This window comes from Acytostelium subglobosum, assembly GCF_000787575.1.
Source record: "Acytostelium subglobosum LB1 DNA, scaffold: scaffold5, whole genome shotgun sequence".
In the NCBI taxonomy this organism is placed as follows: domain Eukaryota; phylum Evosea; class Eumycetozoa; order Acytosteliales; family Acytosteliaceae; genus Acytostelium; species Acytostelium subglobosum.
In genome coordinates, this window is record NW_012236527.1 from 473,202 (window position 1) to 495,023 (window position 21,822).

At 48.1% G+C, this 21,822-nt stretch overlaps 7 protein-coding genes across 7 annotated transcripts; 4 read left to right on the forward strand and 3 right to left on the reverse strand.

Moving 5' to 3' along the window:
* Positions 1 to 140: 140 nt before the first annotated feature.
* SAMD00019534_029630 (hypothetical protein) lies at positions 141 to 1,678 on the forward strand (the record flags this gene model as incomplete). The annotated part of the gene is made up of 2 exons (XM_012901096.1): positions 141 to 509; positions 578 to 1,678. Coding segments are annotated over 2 exons (1,470 nt in total), but the record flags the coding sequence as incomplete, so codon positions are not given.
* Positions 1,679 to 1,759: 81 nt separating this feature from the next.
* SAMD00019534_029640 (hypothetical protein) lies at positions 1,760 to 3,367 on the reverse strand (the record flags this gene model as incomplete). Its single annotated transcript, XM_012901097.1, has 1 exon — positions 1,760 to 3,367. A coding segment is annotated over one exon (1,608 nt), but the record flags the coding sequence as incomplete, so codon positions are not given.
* Positions 3,368 to 3,580: 213 nt separating this feature from the next.
* Positions 3,581 to 4,336, reverse strand: SAMD00019534_029650 (hypothetical protein; the record flags this gene model as incomplete). Its single annotated transcript, XM_012901098.1, has 1 exon — positions 3,581 to 4,336. One exon carries the CDS (start codon positions 4,334 to 4,336, stop codon positions 3,581 to 3,583), a length of 756 nt encoding a protein of 251 aa, XP_012756552.1.
* An 847-nt stretch (positions 4,337 to 5,183) lies between these two features.
* On the forward strand, positions 5,184 to 5,903 carry SAMD00019534_029660 (hypothetical protein; the record flags this gene model as incomplete). Its single annotated transcript, XM_012901099.1, has 2 exons — positions 5,184 to 5,643; positions 5,731 to 5,903. Coding segments are annotated over 2 exons (633 nt in total), but the record flags the coding sequence as incomplete, so codon positions are not given.
* Positions 5,904 to 8,193: 2,290 nt separating this feature from the next.
* On the forward strand, positions 8,194 to 9,879 carry SAMD00019534_029670 (hypothetical protein; the record flags this gene model as incomplete). Its single annotated transcript, XM_012901100.1, has 3 exons — positions 8,194 to 8,232; positions 8,330 to 8,756; positions 8,822 to 9,879. Coding segments are annotated over 3 exons (1,524 nt in total), but the record flags the coding sequence as incomplete, so codon positions are not given.
* A 240-nt stretch (positions 9,880 to 10,119) lies between these two features.
* Positions 10,120 to 12,659, forward strand: SAMD00019534_029680 (hypothetical protein; the record flags this gene model as incomplete). The annotated part of the gene is made up of 2 exons (XM_012901101.1): positions 10,120 to 10,397; positions 10,469 to 12,659. The coding sequence occupies 2 exons, from the start codon at positions 10,120 to 10,122 to the stop codon at positions 12,657 to 12,659; spliced, it is 2,469 nt and encodes an 822-aa protein (XP_012756555.1).
* Positions 12,660 to 12,682: 23 nt separating this feature from the next.
* SAMD00019534_029690 (hypothetical protein) lies at positions 12,683 to 21,334 on the reverse strand (the record flags this gene model as incomplete). Its single annotated transcript, XM_012901102.1, has 5 exons — positions 12,683 to 15,805; positions 15,881 to 18,943; positions 19,026 to 20,153; positions 20,227 to 20,329; positions 20,394 to 21,334. The coding sequence occupies 5 exons, from the start codon at positions 21,332 to 21,334 to the stop codon at positions 12,683 to 12,685; spliced, it is 8,358 nt and encodes a 2,785-aa protein (XP_012756556.1).
* Positions 21,335 to 21,822: the final 488 nt, after the last annotated feature.

Here is a 21,822-nt window from a genome sequence, read left to right on the forward strand (position 1 = left end):
CCAACGCGTAATGGATATTATCCCTAATGCTCGGGTCTACAACAACTATAAATAACCATGGGTTACTGTACTGTTAACACCATTCATTCATTCATTCAATCATTCAATCAATCAATCAATCACATACAATCATACAATCAATCAAACATATAATAATGTATAGAACAGTTATACTTGTGTTACTGATGATGTGCATCTATAATGTAGATGTATCAACAGGTACACATTATAGAAGAAATCGTAATGACTATGATCATTATGTTGGTGCAGTATTAGAGTATGCACCTGTTAATTATAACTTCACCGGTGGTGATCCTTCGGCCAATGCCATCACCTATATGACGCTTAACCTTGATATCTACCAACTATATGCTCAGGAGGCTGCCACTGCTGGCGCGCAGATCATCATCTTCCCCGAATACGGCATCCTTGGCGTCAACTTTGACACACGCGACACCGTCTACCCATACCTTGAGAACATTCCCGATCCTACTCAATCTTTATTCCCAGTAAGTACTCGGACGACACACTCGCTCGACGGCACACTCACTGAAACTGAACGTCCGACCACTCTTAGATCATCCCATGTGGTGACTCCGACTTTGATGATCGAGTTGTGCTGCAGACTCTCAGCTGCATGGCAATTAAGAACAAGATATACGTTGTTGCTGATATGGGAGATGTCCAGCCATGCACTAATGAGACCACTCCAGATTGCCCATCAGATGGTCGATTCCAGTATAATACTTTGGTGTCATTCTCAGCTGGTGGTCAGTTGTTGGCCAGATATCACAAGACTCACCTTTTTGGCGAATCTTCCTACTTTGATGCTGCCGCTCCTGAAGCCATCACCTTTGAGACATCGTTTGGCGTCACGTTTGGAATGATGATTTGCTTCGACATCATGTATGAACAGCCACAGACAATGCTGTTGGAGAAGGGCATCAAGCATCTGTCGTACGCTTCGGCCTGGGACAATGGCAACTACCTGTACGCCAGACAGATGCAGCAGTCGTGGTCCTACCTCAACAGTGCCAACCTTTTGGCGGCCAACATTGGCGAGAACTTCTTCACCAGTGGATCTGGCTTGTACACTAGCGGCAATGTCTTGGCCTCAACAGTCAATCCAACAATGGTGCCAGGTACCAAGCTACTGATTGCCCGTCTGCCAGTCGATCCCGTGCCAGCCAACGAGCACCGTCGCCGACACACACCAATGCCCCTTGGCGATCTCCCACCACAAGGACTGAACGGCTCCACTGTTGTACCATTCACACCAGAGCCAACTGAGCAGGGTGTAGTCGTCGCCAGCAACAACGGTCTGGAGTGCACACTCAGCTACCAAATGAGTGAGCAGCCCACTGGCGAACTGTTCGCACTGATCAGCTACAACCAAGAGTTTGCAGACTACTTCAACCTTCAGATATGCTACCTGACAAAGTGTCTCAACAACACATTGGAGGGCTGCCAGTACATGGTGTTTGACAGCGAGACAATGTTCTCATCAGTGACCATCAGTGGCAACTTTGACCTGACGCGCTATCACCTCAACCCTACAGTCAACACCATTCCAATGGGCAACTTCCTCGACGGCTACACTAATGGCACCAACTACTTTACTGCCCAGCAAATCAATGCTCCTCTGATCTCGATGAGTCTCATGGGTATCCAGTGGATCCAATAATAATAATAATAATAAAGCCTTGTGGGGCTACATGTATACAAGTCCGCGGACATTCATTCATTCCTATCATTACAGGTACTCCATATCCTTGCTTCCAACATACTGACAGATATCGTCCAGGTCAAACTCTCGTACGGATAAGTCGCCAACCATCTGGATGATGGCCACCTCTTTCTTGCTACTGCTACTCTGTGATCGCTCTATCAATGTGCCAAGTCGTCCGCGGTACTTGCCCTGGACGATGATCACGGATGAACCCTTGTCTCGTGGGATGGCTGTCTCTAGCCATCGCTGCTTGACGTTCTCCAACACCTTGCCGCCGTCAAGCTCCAACACACATAGTCGCTCACCAGTGACATCGACCACTGTTGCCTTCTTGTTGTAGTACTTTCCATCTCCCAAGCTCTTACTGACGATCTTGACCATGATGTTACTTCTTAGCCATGTCTCTTCTTCATTATCATTGTCATTGTTTGATACAATAGTCTTGATTGGTTGTTTGCTACTGCTACTGCTGCTACCACTATTGCTGCCATTGCTGCTTGACTTTCCATTTCCATTCGCTTTGCTTGAGGATGTTGCGTTTGTAGCCTTGCCATGCTCAACGATTTGAAGATCGGACTTGTCGACGACCGCCTTCTCCTCTGATGCAAAGCTGATGACCACCTTGGATTCATTCGGTATTGAATTGACGATTGCGTACATTCCCTCGTGTGTACCAGCCACCACGAGTACCTTGTCACCAACGTCCAGTCCATACTTCATTGACACCAGCTTGGTGTCCAAGCCAATGGTATGACGCACTCGTCCGTCTTCGCCTGTTGGCGCAACTAAGTACTTTTTGTCTTTATCGCTCACATCTGCTGGTTTGGCACCGAGTCCAAGCCTGTATCCAGCGCGCTTTACAAACTTGATTGGTTCCACATCGCTCTTGCTGCTGAGTCCGATACCCTTGCCTGGCGCCCAGCCCATGCCCCTGAGCATAGCCTCTCCAAACACCTCGATAGGCGTCTCTTCATAGTCGTCAATGTCGGCCTGGTCTGGCCGAGAGTTCATATCATACTTGAACTTCTCATTCTCGTCCTTGTAGTTCTCGAGTCCGTCCAACTTATCGATCAAAGGTCTGACTTGAGTGGCGGCGGTGTTTGTACCCGAGCCAGTGACTGGTTTGATCGATTGTCTCTTCTCTTTGACCTGTAGTCCATGTTGCTTTGGATTGAACTTCTCAACAATATGACCAACATCGCTTGGTGGCATTGATGTATCACTGTCAACCTCAATATCCTTTTCCTGTTTCAGTCTTTTGTTCTTGTCTTGTTCATCTTGTGCATCTTGTTGTTCTGTTTGTATATTGTTCGAGACTACATTGTTATCATCATTGGAGTTGATATGTCGTTGTTGTGAAAGAGGGATGACCTTTGGAGCAACTGCTGGTTGTTCTGGTATTGATGAAGTGATCTTTGTTCCCTCGAGTGAAAGTATAAAGTTGTCTTTTGACGTTGTTGTAGATGAAGTCTCTGGCTCCTTCCTCTTCTTGTTTGCCAATCCTAATGGTCCATTGTTGTTACCGCCACCGAATGAGAAACTGATTGATGATGTTGTTGTTGATGTTGTAGGAGGTGGAGATGATCCAACTATATTGACAAAAGTGACTGGTTTACTGTCACTCATCTGTGTATGTATATATATAAGTATGTATATGTTATAAGTTTACAACAATGTGTACATGTATCTTGTTTTGAAGATATGTGATCGCGCGAATGAATGAAGTGTGGGAGATAAGTTGACACTTTATGTTCAAATTTCGTCAATTGAATAGACCTATGACAGATAATTACATGTATAAATAAACAAGTTGACATATTTATTGTGTATCTCGAGAGAGATATATATAACTTAAGCATGAGTAGTCTGCTTGGCAGCCTCAAGACGCTCAGCTCTGGCAGCGCGCAGCTCAGCCATGTGAACACCCTTGCGTTGGAGGGAATCGGCATAACGCTCAAGAGTTGGCAGGTATTGCTTGTTCTCCTCGGTGAAACACTTGGCAAAGGCTGGACGAGCTCTAAGACGCTCGAGATAGGCAACGAGTGTTGGGTACTCACTGATCTCACCCAACAACTCGCCCATGAGCACGTTGTAGCCGACCAGACAGTCGGCAGCGGTGAACTCTTCGCCGAGGATGTACTGCTGGCTGCCCAGTTGGGCGACGACGAATGGCGCGATCTCCAAGTGCCAGGTTTCGACGCTGGAGGTGATGGTGCCCTCACTGCGGGCGGGATGGCCAGCTGGGAACAGCACTCGGTGGGCATACAGCTGGACAAAGTTGGGATAGATCTGAGTTGGGCAGTTGAGCAGGAACTGGTAGAACTTGCCCCGCTGGTGGATGTCGACAAAGTTGGTCAACTTCTTCTCGGTGTCGTACTTCTCGAGGATGTACAGGAGGATTGCCGACGACTCGATCAGGGTGAAGTCGCCCTCTGTGTAGAATGGGATCTTGCCCTGTGGATGCTTCTTCAAGTGGAACTCTCCCTTCATATCTTGGAAGCCCATTGTGACTACCTCGACCTTGTCCTCAATGCCGAGCTCATAGATAGCATGAGCAACGACTGAAGAAACAAAGTATGGAGTATGGAAGAACTTGGCGTCAGACATTATTGATTGGTATAAATTAAAGTGGAGGATTGGAAGAAAAGAGTAAGAGTTAACTTATTTGTTATTGATGTGATAGTTAGGTATTTATGCTTGTATTGAGTGATTCAATATGAGTTGTGATCATTAAGTATAAATAGATATCGATCATAGCCAAACATAACTTGTGGAGGGCTACATTTGTGGACAGACATGTCTGGATAATTATCTAAGCACTTTGGATGAGCAACTCGGACAAACCTTGGTGAGTCCAGGAGAATGGGCACATCGGGTGGGCTGGCACCCCCAAAAAGACTTTGAGTCTTTGACACTTTCCGAAGGAACATGGGGCGTTCCATTCCTTTTTGATCAAAATCTACTCTTGTCCTGGTTACATCAGAATTGAACACTTCAGTATGTGTGTTGATTAAAGTAGTAATACACTAAACACTTTGAGTTGACCAGGATATCCTGGTAAAAGGACCGTTCGTTGTTCATGTCATTGACATCATCTACACATCTTGATGGGTCGAGGCGGCCAAAAGACGTCTCTTTGTTAACCAAAGGCCATCATATTCAATGACCAGGGGCAGGTCTATATTGTAGGATCATTAGTGTCTTCCATGGAAGTAAAGTGATGTTCAGAACACATTTTGATTCCCTGGGGACAATCATCATAGTCTATATATATATACTTATTATTATCTCTTCATTATCGTATTCATTCAAATATCAAACTGATCATAAAGTTTGTGTGTACAACAAGTGATGGTGGGTGAACCCACATTGAAGTCCAAATTTAGACTCGTGATCACTATGTCAAAGTTGAATCAATCACTTGTTATCTTCATACTTACTTGTAACAACATATAAAGCTTATATATATATCATCCATCAATCAATCATGTCCACTCCAGCCAAGCCATTCGCAGCAGCAATACTCGATAGACTTAAAGCCATCACAGACAAGGTCGTAGAGGACTTGGGCTATTGCATTGAGAATAATGTAGCCGAGGAGGAGGATGATAACAGTACGATGTCTCCACTGGTCATCCCCTTCACGCAGAGCACCTCCAAGACAAAGTTGGTGGGCCAGCTGCAAAAGGTGGCCAAGTCGTGGACGGAGCTGACGGCGTCGCTCAACACTCTTTCCCGCTCGGCAATGATCATCAACATCCGAACGATGTGCGATCTGCTCTCTGCGATGAACAACGACGTCAACGCATTCAGCACTGGCATGCCCGATGGCAAGGCCAAACTCAAGTTCTTGGAGCATGTTAGCAAGCTAAAGTCATCGTCCGTTCAGCTCAAGATAACCATCTCAGTGAGAGGTATGTGTCTGTTTGGATGAATGATCATACTCAACACACATGCAGTGCACTGACCCATCACTTCATCATCATTATCAACATCAACAGCATCATCAGATGGTGATGATAACCTGACCGACACAGACAAGAAGTTAGAGTCGCTTTATGAGACAATGGGAGAGGCATTCGATGTGATCACTCACTCGGACAGAGTGTTCAATGATCTGGATTTCAAGCAGACCAGTTCATCATCAACATGGAACACCATCAGTTGGAACTAATATGATTGTCTATGACCATGATGATCATCATTCATAATTCTCCCATCTTAAACGGGGGTACATGTACTATAAACAAACGATCATTGTGTTTGAGCATATCCAATCACATCAACTCTAGTGGCATTGACTTGTTCGGACTGGACTCGACTGGACATGGAAGGTGGTTCACTTCATGATCATCATTCATGGAACAACTTGTCTTCCCCATCCCATGTCTTCCAAGTTGAAGTTGGTAGACGACACCTCCGTTTGGTCGGAGTTCGAGTAACATAATGATGTGTTGGTCACTTTCAAAGATTGGTTCACTTGTGTTGTGTTATCGTAAGTATCTCCCAAAAAGTGCTATTTTAGGTTGTGTGGTCCTCTTTTTTGAATGATTTTTTTGCAGACATTTTTGGCGTTCAATCTAAAAGTGCGTCCTCGAGACCATGTATCTATTCATCATTCATTCATTCATTATCCCTCAACAAACTTTGCGTTGTTAACTCATTAACTTGATTAACCTTACACATTAACAAACAACATAGATTATAATATCTTCTATACAATCATTCACATTCACATCCAAACAAACAGATTATTGGCATCCCTCTGCCAAACCAACCAAAGGTATGAATGAATGTAATGACAACAATGACTGCCCATGGGCAGTTGGTGTGTCTACTACACTGCACTACTACTACTACTACTACTACTACAGGTTGTTGTTGTTGTTGACAGATAGAAGTGTGGAAGGAAGGAAGGAAGGAAGGAAGGAAGGTTGATGATGATGTAATAACATCCACTTATTGACTTGGTGGAGGTGTGTTTGAATTGACATGTCATGTTTGGGTCAGGACAGGACAGGACATAGCGGTAACATCACAAACCAACTACCCTCCATCCCCTCAATCAGACAATGTCAACAAACAAAGCATTGTTATTATTGTTGTTGTTGCTGTTGTCGTTGTGGTTGTTTAGTTGGCTGCATCATCAAACAAACACAAACAATCAATCAATCAATCAAACCATTTTCAAACAGTGACATTCTTTGGCTGCTCCTTTCGCCATTGAGGCGGATATATATCAACTGAACTGCCAGTTCAACACTTACACATTCACTCATATACATATACACATACATACACAACAACAATCAACACCAGTCACAGTCACAGCCACAGTCACGGTCACCATCTCTTCACTTCCATCTCAACTTCAATTCAGTTCTAAGTCTCCATTTATAACGACTTACACCAAGTACACTTGACTCGGTCCGCCCCAACCTATCACACACACACCCACCACTTACTTACTTACCATAACACCAACTACCACCACCACCTACTACCATCCGCCGACCCAACTATCCATCGGCCCTGGGTAACATCATTGAATTGATGAGGTGTACACACCACTATATAGTTAGTGTATATTTGTGTATATATATATATATATTTATCTGGGTTCTATCCAGCTTGCCAATCCAGTCCATTCCAGTCCATTTCAATCCAGTCCAACCACCCTAAGCCAACACCAACTCCATCCTCCCACTCAAACACACACACTCACTACTCTTCTAATTCTGAATCACACTTATACTTAACCTAACTAACTAATCATATGAAATCGTAACCTTCATCATCATCACTCACCGTCACTCACTCACTCACTATCAGCGGATCAACCAAACACACCACCTCCTCACCCCGCGTCCCTGCCAAGCCCACACTCAATCACTCACCGACCATCACCTTAAAACACACACACTCAAACAGAAGCTGTTTTAAAAGTGGCGGTGTGTTTGGTTGATCGTGTGTGTGGTGGGTTAGGATAAGTGATTGTGATCGAGTGTGTGTTTGATTGATGGAGTGAGCAAGAGACGGGTGAAGGGTGTTTGGTTGATTGATGGTTTGTTTGTTTGATTGTTTAAGTGTGTGTGTTTGTTGCATGTGTCTGTGTCAAACTCACGCACGCTTTGTTGCCACCCTTGGCTCTAAAGAAGGACTGCTGGACTGGACTGTTAGTGTTGTTTGATTGATTGATTGTTGCATTAGTTGTAGTAGTTGTAGAAGTAGTAGCAGTTAGATAGTTAGTTTGTTAGATATTGTACATAGGAGAAAAAAGTTACTGACACGACCAAACTCAATTCGATCATCGATTAGCATTAGCAACAGCATTAGCAACAGCAATAGAATCAACAGCAGTCTCGAGACAGGCTGCATAGTAATACACGAACAATAATAGATTGTAATAACATAATATATAGACCTTATTTATAACAAAGTTGTAACATATATAAATCTCAGATATGGCAATGATCAAGTCAGAGAGGAAGAAAGAACTGTTGGTAGGTTATCGACCACGCCAGTGTGTTTCCGCACGGAAACACTCGGAAACACACGGAAACACACGCGGAAACACACTAACTCACTCACTCAAATCAGAAATGGTTCATATTCAGCAGGATAAAGAATGATAGTTCATTCGCTATACTTATGAAGAAGACAGGTAGCAATGGAAAGGGTTACTTGGACAGATACTTTGTGCTGCATCGCAATTACATCCTTTATTATAAGCCTGGCAAGTTGGATGGTCGCCCCGACGACAACCAGGAGCCACAAGGATATATCAACTTGGGCGATTGTATCCTCGAGGAGACCAAAGCCATCTTTAAGACACAGCCACTCACCTTCCAAATCGCTTCCAAATCGGGGCGCACCTACAACATACGCGGCAAGGATGAGCGCACAATCGAGCAGTTCCTGCAGTTGATCAGGCCGCGCATCAAGTCACTCAACCAAATTACACAAGACTCCCTGGGCAACATTGCTGAGCACTTTAGCACCATCACAACACAACTGCCCAAGACAAGTATGTCTCGCGCAACGGTCATCTAGCTCGCGCCCACTGACTTACACGACTTTCGCTCACTTTAGTGAAACTGCCGGACAGGGTAAAGCCAGACGTTGCTACAAAGTGGATAGTGGAGATGAAGGACTATAATGATGCATATGATGCTTGGGAACCGTGGCTGATGAAGTTGGAGCAGTTCTCAGAGCACTGCCACGGCGAGACAAAGAACTATATTGATTGGTTCGTCAGCTCGGACGGCCCGCGCCTCTCGATGATCAGGTGCGAGGAGCTGGTGCTCGACAACTGGGTGGACTTTATTAAGAAGACGGCCAGCGAGATACACACGTACGAGGAGACGAGACACTTCCGCGAGGACTACGACGACATTATCCAACACGTGCGCAACATGGCCATCCTGGTGGATAGCTACAACCTGTTCATGCGCGAGTGTCACAAGAGCGTCAAGCACGTCGACAAGTTCCTCGAGGAGAAGCAGATCTTCCAACAATATGTGCAGATATACAGCAAGGCGCCGTCGCGCCACTCGATCTCCTTCAACAACACCGACACGACACCCGGCAAGATCGAGCCCAGCGCCGATCTGGCGCTCGACGCCGAAGCCGCCGCACTCAACTCTTGGTTCTACATGCGCAACACGCTCTACTGCGGGCCCTCTGGTGACGACGCCAGGAGCGACAGCAAGCTAGGCAGCAGTGGTGAGATCGACGAGTGGCGCTTTGGCGAGGGCGTCTTTGTACACAAGAAGTACGGCCAGGTGCTGTGGAACAACCGCACATGGATCTGGTCGCACGCCAAGACCGACTACAGGATCCGCTTCGACTGGGACGCGGTCAACCAATCGTTCGTCTTCTACCAGCCCAACAGTGCCAAGGGCGCACTACAGAGCACTCTGTCGGCCAAGAAACTGTCAGTGTCCCGCAAGCCATTCCCCACAACTGTGTACGCCGACTGGAAGTACGCCAACAACATGCTGACGGCTGTGGTCCTAGGCAGCAAGACGGAGCCACCCATCAAGTGCTTCCAATCTCAAGGCTATGTACCAATACCAACGATACTCATTGCAGCCATGCTGCCGCACATCAAGAGCTCACTTGAGCAACTGGACATCATTGGAAGTGCTTGAATTGATTGAGTGGCCAGGCGCGCTACCATCAATCCCGCCCCTTCCAGGTCGGGTCCAGTTGTCTAGCCACCTATTTATACTCATATACTTTATCAATAAACATACATGTTGATCGAGACCTTGTACATCCATCCATCCAATCTGTGTATCTTTTTGTTTCGAATTCCCAATCAGGACGTGATCACTCTGGTGATCTGATTTGCGAAATAGTTTGATCATAACTCATACAAATACGTCATGGACAAAGTAATACGTAGTGTATTGATAAGCAATAAGTATACCAGTGACTTGGTGTTCAAGTACGTTGGAATATGGCATCGAGTGTTGGGTATCAAGGCTATTCGTGGACACGACATATGCACACTGGAGCAATGTGTCATCCATCGTGACAACAACAAGTTCAAGGACTTCTTTGCAAGACTGTACATCAACAACCCTGATGGTCGTCAATGTCTACTCGGTGCATTGGACCTCGAGCACAAAGAGCGACCCTATGAAGACGGACCTTCCATCAAGTATGACGTGTTCCTCTCTAACATGTGTGAATGAATGATTGATTAACCAAACCAACCAACCAACCAAACAGTCTGCTAGCCAGCATCAGAAGATCATTCATGGAGTGTCTGATGAGTGGCAATCATGACCTGGCTGACTACATCATCGATCAGTTGCGCATCGCAATACAGGAGTACATCAATGACGATCCAAAGCCACAGACAAAAGCACATACTATGGGAGTAATCATGGAGAACATACTTCTGAGCTTTCACTATCGTGTGGATTTGAATGGAGTAGCTCTGAGTCGACGTATGATTTCTACACTCCTCAACATACCCGTCAACTCAAAGTCATTGAGCCGTTGTATTGCATTTGCCATGGCCTCATCAGCACTTGCAGTCAATCGTGACCTATCACTACTCAAACTTGTCATGTCACGCTTCTCGGATAAGGCATGGATGGTCGATGAGCTACTCGATAAAGGTGGTAATGGTGGACAGAGGGCCAGATCAGTCCATTCGTCATTCTTTGAGGAGGAGACGTCAGACTCACTCATTGAGCTGATCAAGTACTACACCCAACTCTGCACATCTCCTCTACTTGAGTGCGCATGTATCGAGCTTATTCATCTTGCTCTGGCCCACCACCGATACGATGTTGTCGAGTATCTTGTAAAGGAGTATGGCAATGACATTGTGCTGGACTCGTCTGACTACCATCAAGCGATGGCCACATATGCCAATACGGACCTGTTGGTCAAGCTCAACTACGTGTTGCCACACAAGAATCATCACTCCTACTATTTGAATTCCTGTGCGACCAATGGCAACATATCATTTCTCAACTACATCAGTGATCAGTTGCTCAAGTTAGTGTTCACTCCTAATAGATCTGTCCAGCTAACTCGTGATCTACAACTTATGTTGAACAAGTACCTCCTGGGCGACGCATTGGCCAGTGGTCACGTTGATTGTGCCAACTTCATTCTGGACAATTGGAGCGAAGCTCTTGCGCACTTGGACAACGGCGAACATACTGACAATAGATGGATTGTGTCAGGTATGAGTCTGGAGGGTCTAGGCGATTGGATTGCAATCATTGACAAGTTGGTGGGCAGTCCACAAAGAGTATCCTGTACCTTCTTTGATTTGTACAGCAACGCAATCAAAGCTAAAAGGATGGATATCATTGAACACATCGAACCGTTGATAGTTGAGAGCTTCGATGGTGATATGGAGATGTCAATCGATGTCGATCGGGCTATGAAACGAGCAATTGTCGAGAGCAACACTGAAGCAATCACAACACTATTGCGAATTCGGCCATCCATTGGATCATTCACTATCAACCTTGCTGATCTGGCATTGGCTGAACTGTCCACTCAACACACATTACTCTCACAGGCCACACCTGGACAATTGACACTTGTGATACCAGTAATCAGTCGTTTCAAAGTTGGCAACCTTCTCACCATTGATACTATGAGCATGGTAATCAAATATGAACATTATCTATACGTGTCGCAGGGGAACCGCATTGATCTAATCATTCTGGCCGCCTGCTTGGACTTTGAACTACTAGTAGTACTATACAATCCACAAGTACCCAACAAGTCCAATCTGTCCATAATTGCCGAACTCAATCCGGACATCAGAGTGATAAAGTTCCTTGAGCAACAAGGTATAGGTTTCAGCCTCTCTGGTGCATTGAAATCAGCCATGCACAAGGACTATCGCGACACAGTTGAACATCTCTTGAACTCTGCTCAGCATCTCAAAAGAACGGACCATAAGGAAGGGTGCGTCACAACATCTGGAAGGTTCTTGGAGTCTGATCTCTATTCGATTTTCAATCGATCAAGTCCAAGCTACAATGAGGATAGTTTAACATTGGACATGATAGTTTTCATCTGGACGAGATTGAATGACAAGACAAAGAGAAGCCAAGTGTTCATCAACGAGTTGCTTCGAACAAGTGATGCAGGAACAATCTATAATGTGTACCGAGTGATCATTGACAAATACTTTGGTGACGACGACCATCATGTGGCTCAACCATTAATCGAACCGCCACAATCAGACTACATCGTGACAGCCCTAAAGAAGACTCCAAACATTACATCATCAATCGATTGTATCATCAAGTTGTTCAGACCTGATACAACATTGGACCCAAACATTCGCGATCATTCCATAATTATTCGATACTCTCAGGATCAATTCAAGGCTCTACAAAGAGTACTGGTTAAGAATGGAATAGTACTAAATAGTTCCGCATAGCGTCAGACGCATGTTCCTACTTGTTATTTATTGGTAACTGCAGTCGACTTGGAGTTGCCAAGGAATCGATCAAGGATGGACTTCTCCTCCAGCGCCTTCATAACCATGTTGAGCGCCACCTCAAATATAGTCGGATCAATAATGTTATCATTGTTCATAACTGTTGGGTCACTGTTCATCACTTGTTGGTAGTACCTGATGATGTTCTGTCTCTCGCTCTCTGTGATGGAGATTGAATGTCGTGCATTCTCCATGATGAATCCTTCGACTATGTGACGAATGAGGTAGAGCAAGCTGTCACCATTGTTTGTCTCGGCACTGGTGAGTTCGTTCTTAAAGTCCTGGACGACTTCCACAAAGCATACATCATTGATTGACTGCTGGAAGTGCTGCTTCTTTAGATAGTCCAGGAATGCACGACGTTGTTTGGGATCGGCAAGGATGGCCCTGATGCCTGTCAGTCGAGAAGGTGCCGTCTGGGATTTGGGTCGTTGCTTGGGAGTTGCTGCGGCAGATGTCTCGGCCATGAGTGTGTTGGCTAGACGGGAGGACACGCCTAGGAATGATGAGTTCAAGCCAGTGGAGTCATTGAGATCGTCCAGTGCATTGTTCAACTTGTCAAACTCGTCCTGGTCCAATTGATTGAGGTTGGACAGTAACTGATCGATCTGGAGGTTGGACTCTTGTTGATGGTCATTCTGATCTTCCTTTGTGGATGTGCTGGCAAGGAGCTCGCGAAGACTATCTATGGTGCCGTCGTCCTTCTCTTTGGACTTCGACTTGACAAGATTGCTGATTGCCGTGGGGGCATTGGTTGCTGACAGTCTGGGTGAGCGTGTTGTGATGACTGCGGCGGCTGTGGCGGCACTATCAAACGTAGTTGAAGTGGATGTGACTAGCTTGTCCTTTGAGTTGTTGCTATGTGACTTCAACAATAGCGCGAGGTTGCCACGACTGTTCACTGAGAGGATTGAGTTGGCCTTGATGCGCTTGCTCGACAGGTTACCATTGCCATTGTTTGTGATTGCCTTGGCAGCATTCAATTTGCTTAATAGTTGATTGGTGTCGAATGACTCAAAGTTCATTGTGTTTACCTCGCTGATGTCAAGTACATCGTCGTCAAAATCGTTCTCATCGAGGTCATCCAGGTATACGTTGTACTCATCGTTGGATCGCCAGAGTGAGTCGCGCATGGAGATGGTCATCGACTCTTGTATGATGCCATTGACCTCGTTCAACACGTCCTGGTCAAACTCCATCGAGTCATACATCTCTTTTGGCATACCCGAGCTATCCCTCCTAGGACTGCCAGAGTTGGCCAACTGAGACAGCCTCTTGTGTAAGATACGCTGGGTGCTGTTCAATGATGCCGCATTGCTACTGAACGACTTGGCCATGCGTCTCTTTGCCTCGGTCGTATTGGTTGTTCGTGGGATGATCAACTTGATGAGCTCGGACGGTGACTTCTTGAATGGAGTCTGTAGCGCGGGTATGTCACCAGGCTTCAGAACCTCGGTCTTCATCGTGGTCGTGGCCAGATTGATCAGTGAGCCGGCAACAGGTGACGAGGCACCAGCCTCACATGCGATCTTAAAGATGTTCTTGAACATTGGCAGCACAGTGAGTGGTGCATCCTTGAGCAGCGCGCTCACCGTCTTGAGTATCGAATTGGTAAGTGGCTGAGAGTTGTCCAACATGTTTGAGATGAGGTCTGCACACTGGTTGGCAAACACTGGTATGCAGGGTGCGCGTATCTCCTCGATCACTGACGTTAAGAACTCGTCCGGATTGGAGTTGTATCCTCCACTTGAGTAGCGCTTGAAGATTGCCGAGAGGCTAGCTTGTTGTGGCAGGCGGTCTAGCAGAGAGGTGGCCAGGTCGCTGGCAATCTCATCGGCATAGACCTTGTGCTCCTTGTACACGATGGAAGACTTGGACGTGAGCAGCTTGTTGTGTAGCCACGGGGTGAGTGCTAGCACTGGCAAGAGGAAGCGCAGGGGGGCGCCGTCCGTGTCCACAAGCACATTGTCAGCAACGTTGATGTAGGAGAGTATGAGCTGGCTAGCCTGCTTCTCGGTGGCTGGCGAGAGGATGCCCCGCAATAGGTGGTACTGCAGGCCGCGTGGCAGAGTGATCTCGTTGGCCAGTCGCAGGATGTTCATGTAGACTGATGATTGAGTGATGACTAGTACATCCTGCTCAATGACTAGCAAGTGTAGGATGTCCAGGGCGACACTATACAGTGGCTCATAGTAATAGTGTGACTCGGCCAAGAATGAAGCGGCAGTCCAAAAGATTGAAGAGATGGATAACTCATCGATGTTTTGGCCATGAGCAATCTGCTTCAATGTCAACAACAGCTCCATGCACATCACTCGATGGAAGGCCTCAGGTGCCTCACTGCCACTCTGTATCTGTTTGTTGATGGACATTAGGAAGTCGCTGTCTGCGCTGTTCTCTCCGCTCTCTGCGGCCATCTCGAGCACCTTGACCACCGCGTCCAGGCCCTCCGTCGACTCGTGTAGCAGTCGCATCAGATGCTCGATGCTCGAGGCCCATCGTGACTTTTGTCTGCGCAGTGTCGTGGTCTTGTGCTTGTCCTTGAGTGACTGTGGTAGCTGTTGCTGGCAGTGAATGATCGTGCGGTAGACCTGGCACGACTTGACTGAGAGCTTGGGGTCACGATCATTCTTGATCCACAACAAGGACTCGGCCTCCCACTTATCGATCGTGACTGGCGTCATCAGCTCGCAGTACTTGCATAGCACGGTGATCAACTCCTCCACGTAAATGTATCCATTGCACCACTTGATCATCTCATTGCGATGTTCAATCACATCATCTGTGCTCGATACCAATGGTGACCTGTTGTTGTTGTTGTTGTTGTTGTTGTTGGTGGAGGTGGTAGGGGGCGAGAGTGCACCTGGCTTGACTGGCGTGGCGGGCGCAGAGATGGAGCCGCTACCAATGCGACGTCCATTGAATGATGAGCGCCCATCTGTGAGGTAGAGGGCTCGCATGTCAAGCTCCTTCTTGCCATCGTGCAGGTCGAACTTGATTTGGAAGGTGGGCAGACAGAATGAGGTGGCAATGGTGTCGATCGATTTCATGACTGCACGCATCTGTGCGCGGCGCTCCTCTTGAGTCTCAAGTGTCGTTTGAGTTTGAAGACTGTTGCGAAGTGAGGAGAGGAGTACATTGATGCTGCGCACGAGACATACATTCTCCAAGGGAATGTCAATGCGTAGGAGTGAGTAGTTGAGCAGAATGTGAAGATGTGGCACGATGGGCTTGACATTGTCGCTAATGAGGTCGGTCAAGATACGCACGCACACCTCCCTGATCTTGGACTGTTGCTTGCTGGCGCGTTTCTCATCGCTGGGCGACGTCGCCCCACTCTGTGGTCCATCGCCCAAGTTGTCGGAGGACATCTCAGCAGCGTATTCTGATCGGCGTTCGACCACCGCGCCTGCATAGCTGAGTGGGAAGATCAGGGGCTCAAGCGTGGCGTTGGGGTTGAGCTGGTAGACCTGAAGGATGAGCAGCTTGCACAGGCCAAGCGACTCGAAGCTGGAGGCGCCCTTCTTGATAAGGAAGTTGACGATTGTCGTCAGGTTACCTGGCTCGCGCTTGGCCAGCGTCGTCCAGAACTCTATCAACTCGGGCAGCATGTCGTAGTTGGCATTGTTGTAGTCCACATCGATGTGCTGACCGACGGGGCAGTCGTGTAGCAGCTCCGTCATCTTGAACAGAGCCATGAGGAATCGACATGGTGTGCTGCGGGTCAGGCGTCCATTGTCGCCATTGTTGCTGAGCGAAATGTTGTTGCACCAGGGCAACAAGAACTGGATGGTCCAGCGCTGGAAGGGCGCAGACAGTGAACCATAGCGCAGGAACACTTCCTCGAACAGTCGCTCTGTCCATTCGAAGCAGACCTGTGACACCATCGCCGATACCTTGATGGCTGACTGCTTGCAAGTGTGGAGGATGGGCGAGGCGAATGATTGGCGCAGAGGGAGAAGTGCTGAGCGGATGGCAACATCTTCCTCGAGGAAGAGTCCAAAGGCACAGGGTGCCAGACGTGCAATCAGATCGAAAGAGCGCACACGAGCCAGCATGGTTGGGTGAAGAAGGTTCAGACAGGCGAGGAAGAGGAGAGTGCCACCAATCTCGTTGAGACGGCGCGCAAAGTTACGGTCGTTGGATGTCACCGGGTCGTTCTCGAGCTGCTCTTGCTTGGACTCCTCGAGTGCGCGTTTGTAGTAATACTGGAAGATATCCTCGCTGATGCCCACGGTGGGCGGGTTGGCCGATGGTGTAGGCAGGTACTGGTCGTAGATGGCGTGCAGGAAGGCCACAGCCTCGTTGGCCGAGGGGTCGTAGGCTTTGTTGAGGAAGAAGAAGAATGACTCGTCAAAGTGGTACGAGAGCACCCAACGCAAGATGCGGTTACCTTTGAGCTCCGAGTCGATCACCCATGGAATGACCTCCTGTAGGTGGCCCTCCTCAAAGAGCGCACCAAGACGCAGGATGGCCTCGGATGCCAGGCGCGAGCATCTACGTATACGAGTGAGCTCGGTGTTGATCTTGAGTCGCTCATCCTCTCGTGATGAAGAATCCTTCTTTGAAAGCCGCTTGGTCAACTCCAGGGCTTCGAGCTGCATTCGTGAGTGCGCGACAAGTGGATGGCCGCTCCACTGGAGGATCGTGCGGAACGTCTTGTAGCGCTCGCCCACAGTCCATGGGATGGATCGGATGCATGAGATCAGAGACTTGCGCACGGGTCCCTCTTGCGCACATGGAGTGGGCGTGTAGAGGGAGTTGCAAAAGTTGTACACAACGACGGCATTGTCGGTGAAGTATGACGAGTGCGCCAAAGATGGCAACTTGGTCGCATCGCCAAAGATCGGCTCGATCTGCTGGATGAACTGAACAAACACTTGGATGAGGTCGTTCGACTCTGAGAGGACGCGGTGGAAGTCGCGATGCTGAGAGATGCGGCGGAAGATGTTTGAGAGGTCCACACGCACACGCCCCAACTTCTTATTGAGCCTGTTTGTAGTCCACCATCGATTGAGCGAGTCGATCACACAGGGCAACAGTCGCCAGTGCATCAGTCCACACAAGAAAGAGAGCTTGTCGCGAATCCAGTTGTTGTCTGACAGCATGCCCTCCCAGAAGTGCAAGGGAAGGTACGTTGTGATCTTGTTCTGCAGGTTGTGCTCAAAGTTGATCAGGTCGTCCATCAGGGGGTCAAGTCCAGGCGCCGGTTTGAGCGGATACACTGAGGAAATGCCACTGATGGAGAAGAGCAGCGCGTGGCAATTGACCCACAGGTATCGAAGTGAATACGAGCTCTGACGCTTTGTCTCATCGGTGGTGGGCTCTAGCAGTGGGTTGGATGGCGATGGCATGTCTGCCAGGATCTCGAGCAGCGTGGTACGGGCCTTGGACAGCGTTCGCACGCAGTCATGTTCGACGGCTTCGCGACCAATCTCAGACAGCGCAAAGGCCCACAGACGGTCATGCGTGCCCATGGCCAGTTCCTCAATAGAGGGCAGGTCGTCGCCATTCGGGCTCAACTTGATGTCCTGGCCAATGCCATGCGAGTCGTCCAGCATGAGTTGGTATCGAGCGCGTTGCATTATCATGCGCCACTTGGAGTGCAGTACACTGGCCACCTGCGTGTTGGCGGTCTCTGTGTTTCTTATACCAGAGATCGAGCGAATAAGCTGGAGGGCAATGATCCTGATCTGGGGGTTGGGCGAGGTGAGGTGGACGAGGCCAATGGCCTCGATCTCAGTCTGCAGCATTTGTGGCGGGTAGAACGAGCTGTCCAGGGGTACGGATGAGTGTCTGGACTCGATGAATGAACGCTCATTCCACAGATCGATCAGACCGAGCAGCTGTGAGAGCAGGGTCTGTAGGGCCGTGTGGTCCTTGCCATTGAACTGGAGAATGAGTGAGGCGTAGCCTTGGACGAGCGTGGTCCTTAACGATGGGTGATCACACATGATCACCTGGATAGCGTGTGACGCTGCCATTGCAATCTCATCCTCCTCGTGTAGTACCAACTTGTGTAAAGCACTGCTTCCAGTGCTCGCAATGAATATCTTTGGCATGAATGTAATGCATCTGATCGTCTCTTTGAACAATTCCAACAGGTCTGGATTGATCACCTTGCGTCTGACTGAACGTCTCCTCATCGGATACGTCTCGGCAGGCTGTGACTGTAGTGTGTTGATGTGCTCCCAATAGTGTACCTTCTGGTTCAAGTTCGCGCACTGTTTGATTGATTGATTGAATGATTGAGTGAGTGAACATGTGATTGAAGGGTAGGTGGACAACACCCTCCTAGGTACTTACATTAGTTCGGTATTGATCGTTAAACTCTCGCTCACGTTGGTCTTGGGACTTGGTGCAGACTTCATACCAACGCTTGATGGCCTCGACGGTCGTCTCGCTTTCATACTTGTGTGCACATGTCTGATCAGAGATCAGCGAGTACAACGAGATGGACGGCTCGAACTGTGTGGAGAGGGGCAGGGGATCTTGTGCTGGTTGCGCGTTATCGCCACAGGCCTGCTCGTGGCAGTACTTGAACGACTTGGTGAGGAAGGTCTCGAACGTGAGCTGTATATCCTCCTTGCGCACGAATGTTACCTCGTTGGCAACGAGCCTGGTGTTTGGATTGGCTGATGGCGATGTGTGCCAGTATACATCGATGGGGTCCAGGATAATGGACAGGGAGCGCAGGGCCACAGCGTGCAGCAGTAGGCAAGGACTGGCAAAGAGCGTGGGGATGATGGTGTCGGTAAGCATCTTGAGTGAGTGGACCGAGAGATGCACGGTGATGGCAGTGAGCGAGTCAATGCATTCGATCATACGCGGCACCACCAGCTTCTTGCCAAACAGTGTGGAGACAATGTCGTTGAGGCGTGGCAGCATCTTGACGCGGTTGTTCGCCAGGCCTGCGTAGAGGTAGCTGCCTGAGTTCTCGTAGACCTTTTCCATGCGCTGCTGAAGTTGTGCGGCTATGGATGAACCGGGCGCGTCGGTGTTGGCCGACAGGCTGGCATGGATGCCCATGATCTTACGCGGTGGGATGAAGCGGCCCTGCAGCAAGCGCAGGATGCACTCGAGGGAGAAGTCGCGCTTCTTGGGCACGACCAGTGTCTTCCACAGTCGCTTCATGATCGTGTCGTACTCCTCCTCAAACACCGAGTTGGGGCCACGTGTCAGGATGGTCGTCAGCAGCTTCAGGCTGCGCTCCTCAAAGTCGTCATTCTTTAGCATCTTCTCTGCGCGCTTATAAACTAACTTCATCTTGTCGGCTATGCCTGTCGACATTGTAAAGTCGCTGGTCGACAGCAACATACCATCCAAAGCTTCCATCTGTGCCAACAACAAGTTATTCTTCTTGTTGCCTTCGATCCATATCAGCATCTGTCCAAACAATCGCTCGACTTCATTGATCCTGTCATTGTCCGACATCTAGATCGTTGTTGACATGGAGTTAGTGATTGATTGAGTGATCGAGTGGGTAGGATTCCCAAAGATGACTTACACTTAGTGTCAGCCAACGGATACCTCTGAACAAAGGGATGGCGTCATCAACTGGCTGCTTTCCATCCATTGCCTTGGCAAGACTGTATGTGATTGGTGTCAATCTGTACATGTGGCGAGGTATTAGTCAGTATGATATTTCGATGGTTGGATGGCCAGGATACATACGATAGCCTGGACAGCTGACCCAGGATCAAAGACCATTGATCAGAGATTGACTGACGAAGAGGTATCCACGCTATGTGATTGAGTGCTCGTGGTGGTATGGGCTTGAAGTAGTAGAAGGCGATGTCGCGTAGACGCTGCAAGAGTGTGTCGGTGATGCTGGAGTGAAGAGTGCCGCTGCTGCTACTGCCAAGTATCTGCGTGATGATGTCGGCCACGACAATCTCCATCGTGCTCTCAATGATGTCCAGATACTTGATGTCGCTGTTGTATAAGTGGTGGCCATTGGTGATGCCCGCGAGGAACGTGTCAAAGTTGAATAGCTTGGTCTGCGACTGCGCGCCTGACGACAGGATGGTGACCAACGAGCTGCGCGGACTCGACACACCGTCCTGGATGGGCGGGGACTGCACGCCACCCAGTGGCGACGTTGGAGTATTGGCGCCATCCATCATTGATGACGAGTGAGATGTGAGCAGTTGGATGTGGCGCGGTAGTAGTTCCAGGACGAGGCGTATGGCCACGCCCTTGCAAGTCTTGGCCGACTCGCTAATGAGTGCTAGCGACGGGTTGTAGAACCAGAAGCCGCGGGCAAAGCCAGTCCAGTCCCGCTCCGTCGTCGGGTCGGCTATCGGCGCCTGCTTTATCGCGCCCGGTACGGCAGTCATTCGACGAATTAGCACATGTGGATTATTGCGTCCGGGTGATGCCACTGCCGCCTTTGCTGGCGACAATGGTAAACTATTATTATTCGATAAATTATTATTTGAATATTGATTATATTGTTGTTGCTGTTGCTGTTGTTGCTGTTGCTGTTGCTGTTGATGTTGTTGTTCCTGTATCGATTGTAAAGTACTATCGATTGAGTTTGACAGATTATCCATCAACTTGGATATCAATGTCGCTGTTATACCCAACGAATTGACGTCGAGTCTTGCATCCATCTTTATATATATTGTTGATAATATCCAATTAGTTCTTTAGTTTCCTTTATCCTTCCAAGGTTATGGTATGTATGTATCGTATCGCTCGAGTACGATTGAATGAATGAATGAATATCCTTTGTCCTTTGTCTTTGACAAACACTTCTTGTCTTGATTGTAACAGTAGTTGGTGTGTCTTTAGACGTTCGTTCTCTATCTCTATATATCTGTAGTAGCAGCACTTATATACAACATGTGAGTCTAACAAACAATCAATCAATCAATCAAACAAACAATCAAAGAAGGTTAAGGATAAGCATAAGGTTGCAAAGTGGGTTTGTGTTGAGTGCGCATCTGCAACCCTCTAACACCTCTAACAACAACCTCACTCACTCACTCCCTCTTTGCAAAGAATGATTGGCGACGACACCATCTCTCTCTCATAGATGGGTGTGTCACTAACAATGTTAAATGATTGATCAACACTTGTGGTTGTGGTTGTTGGCGCC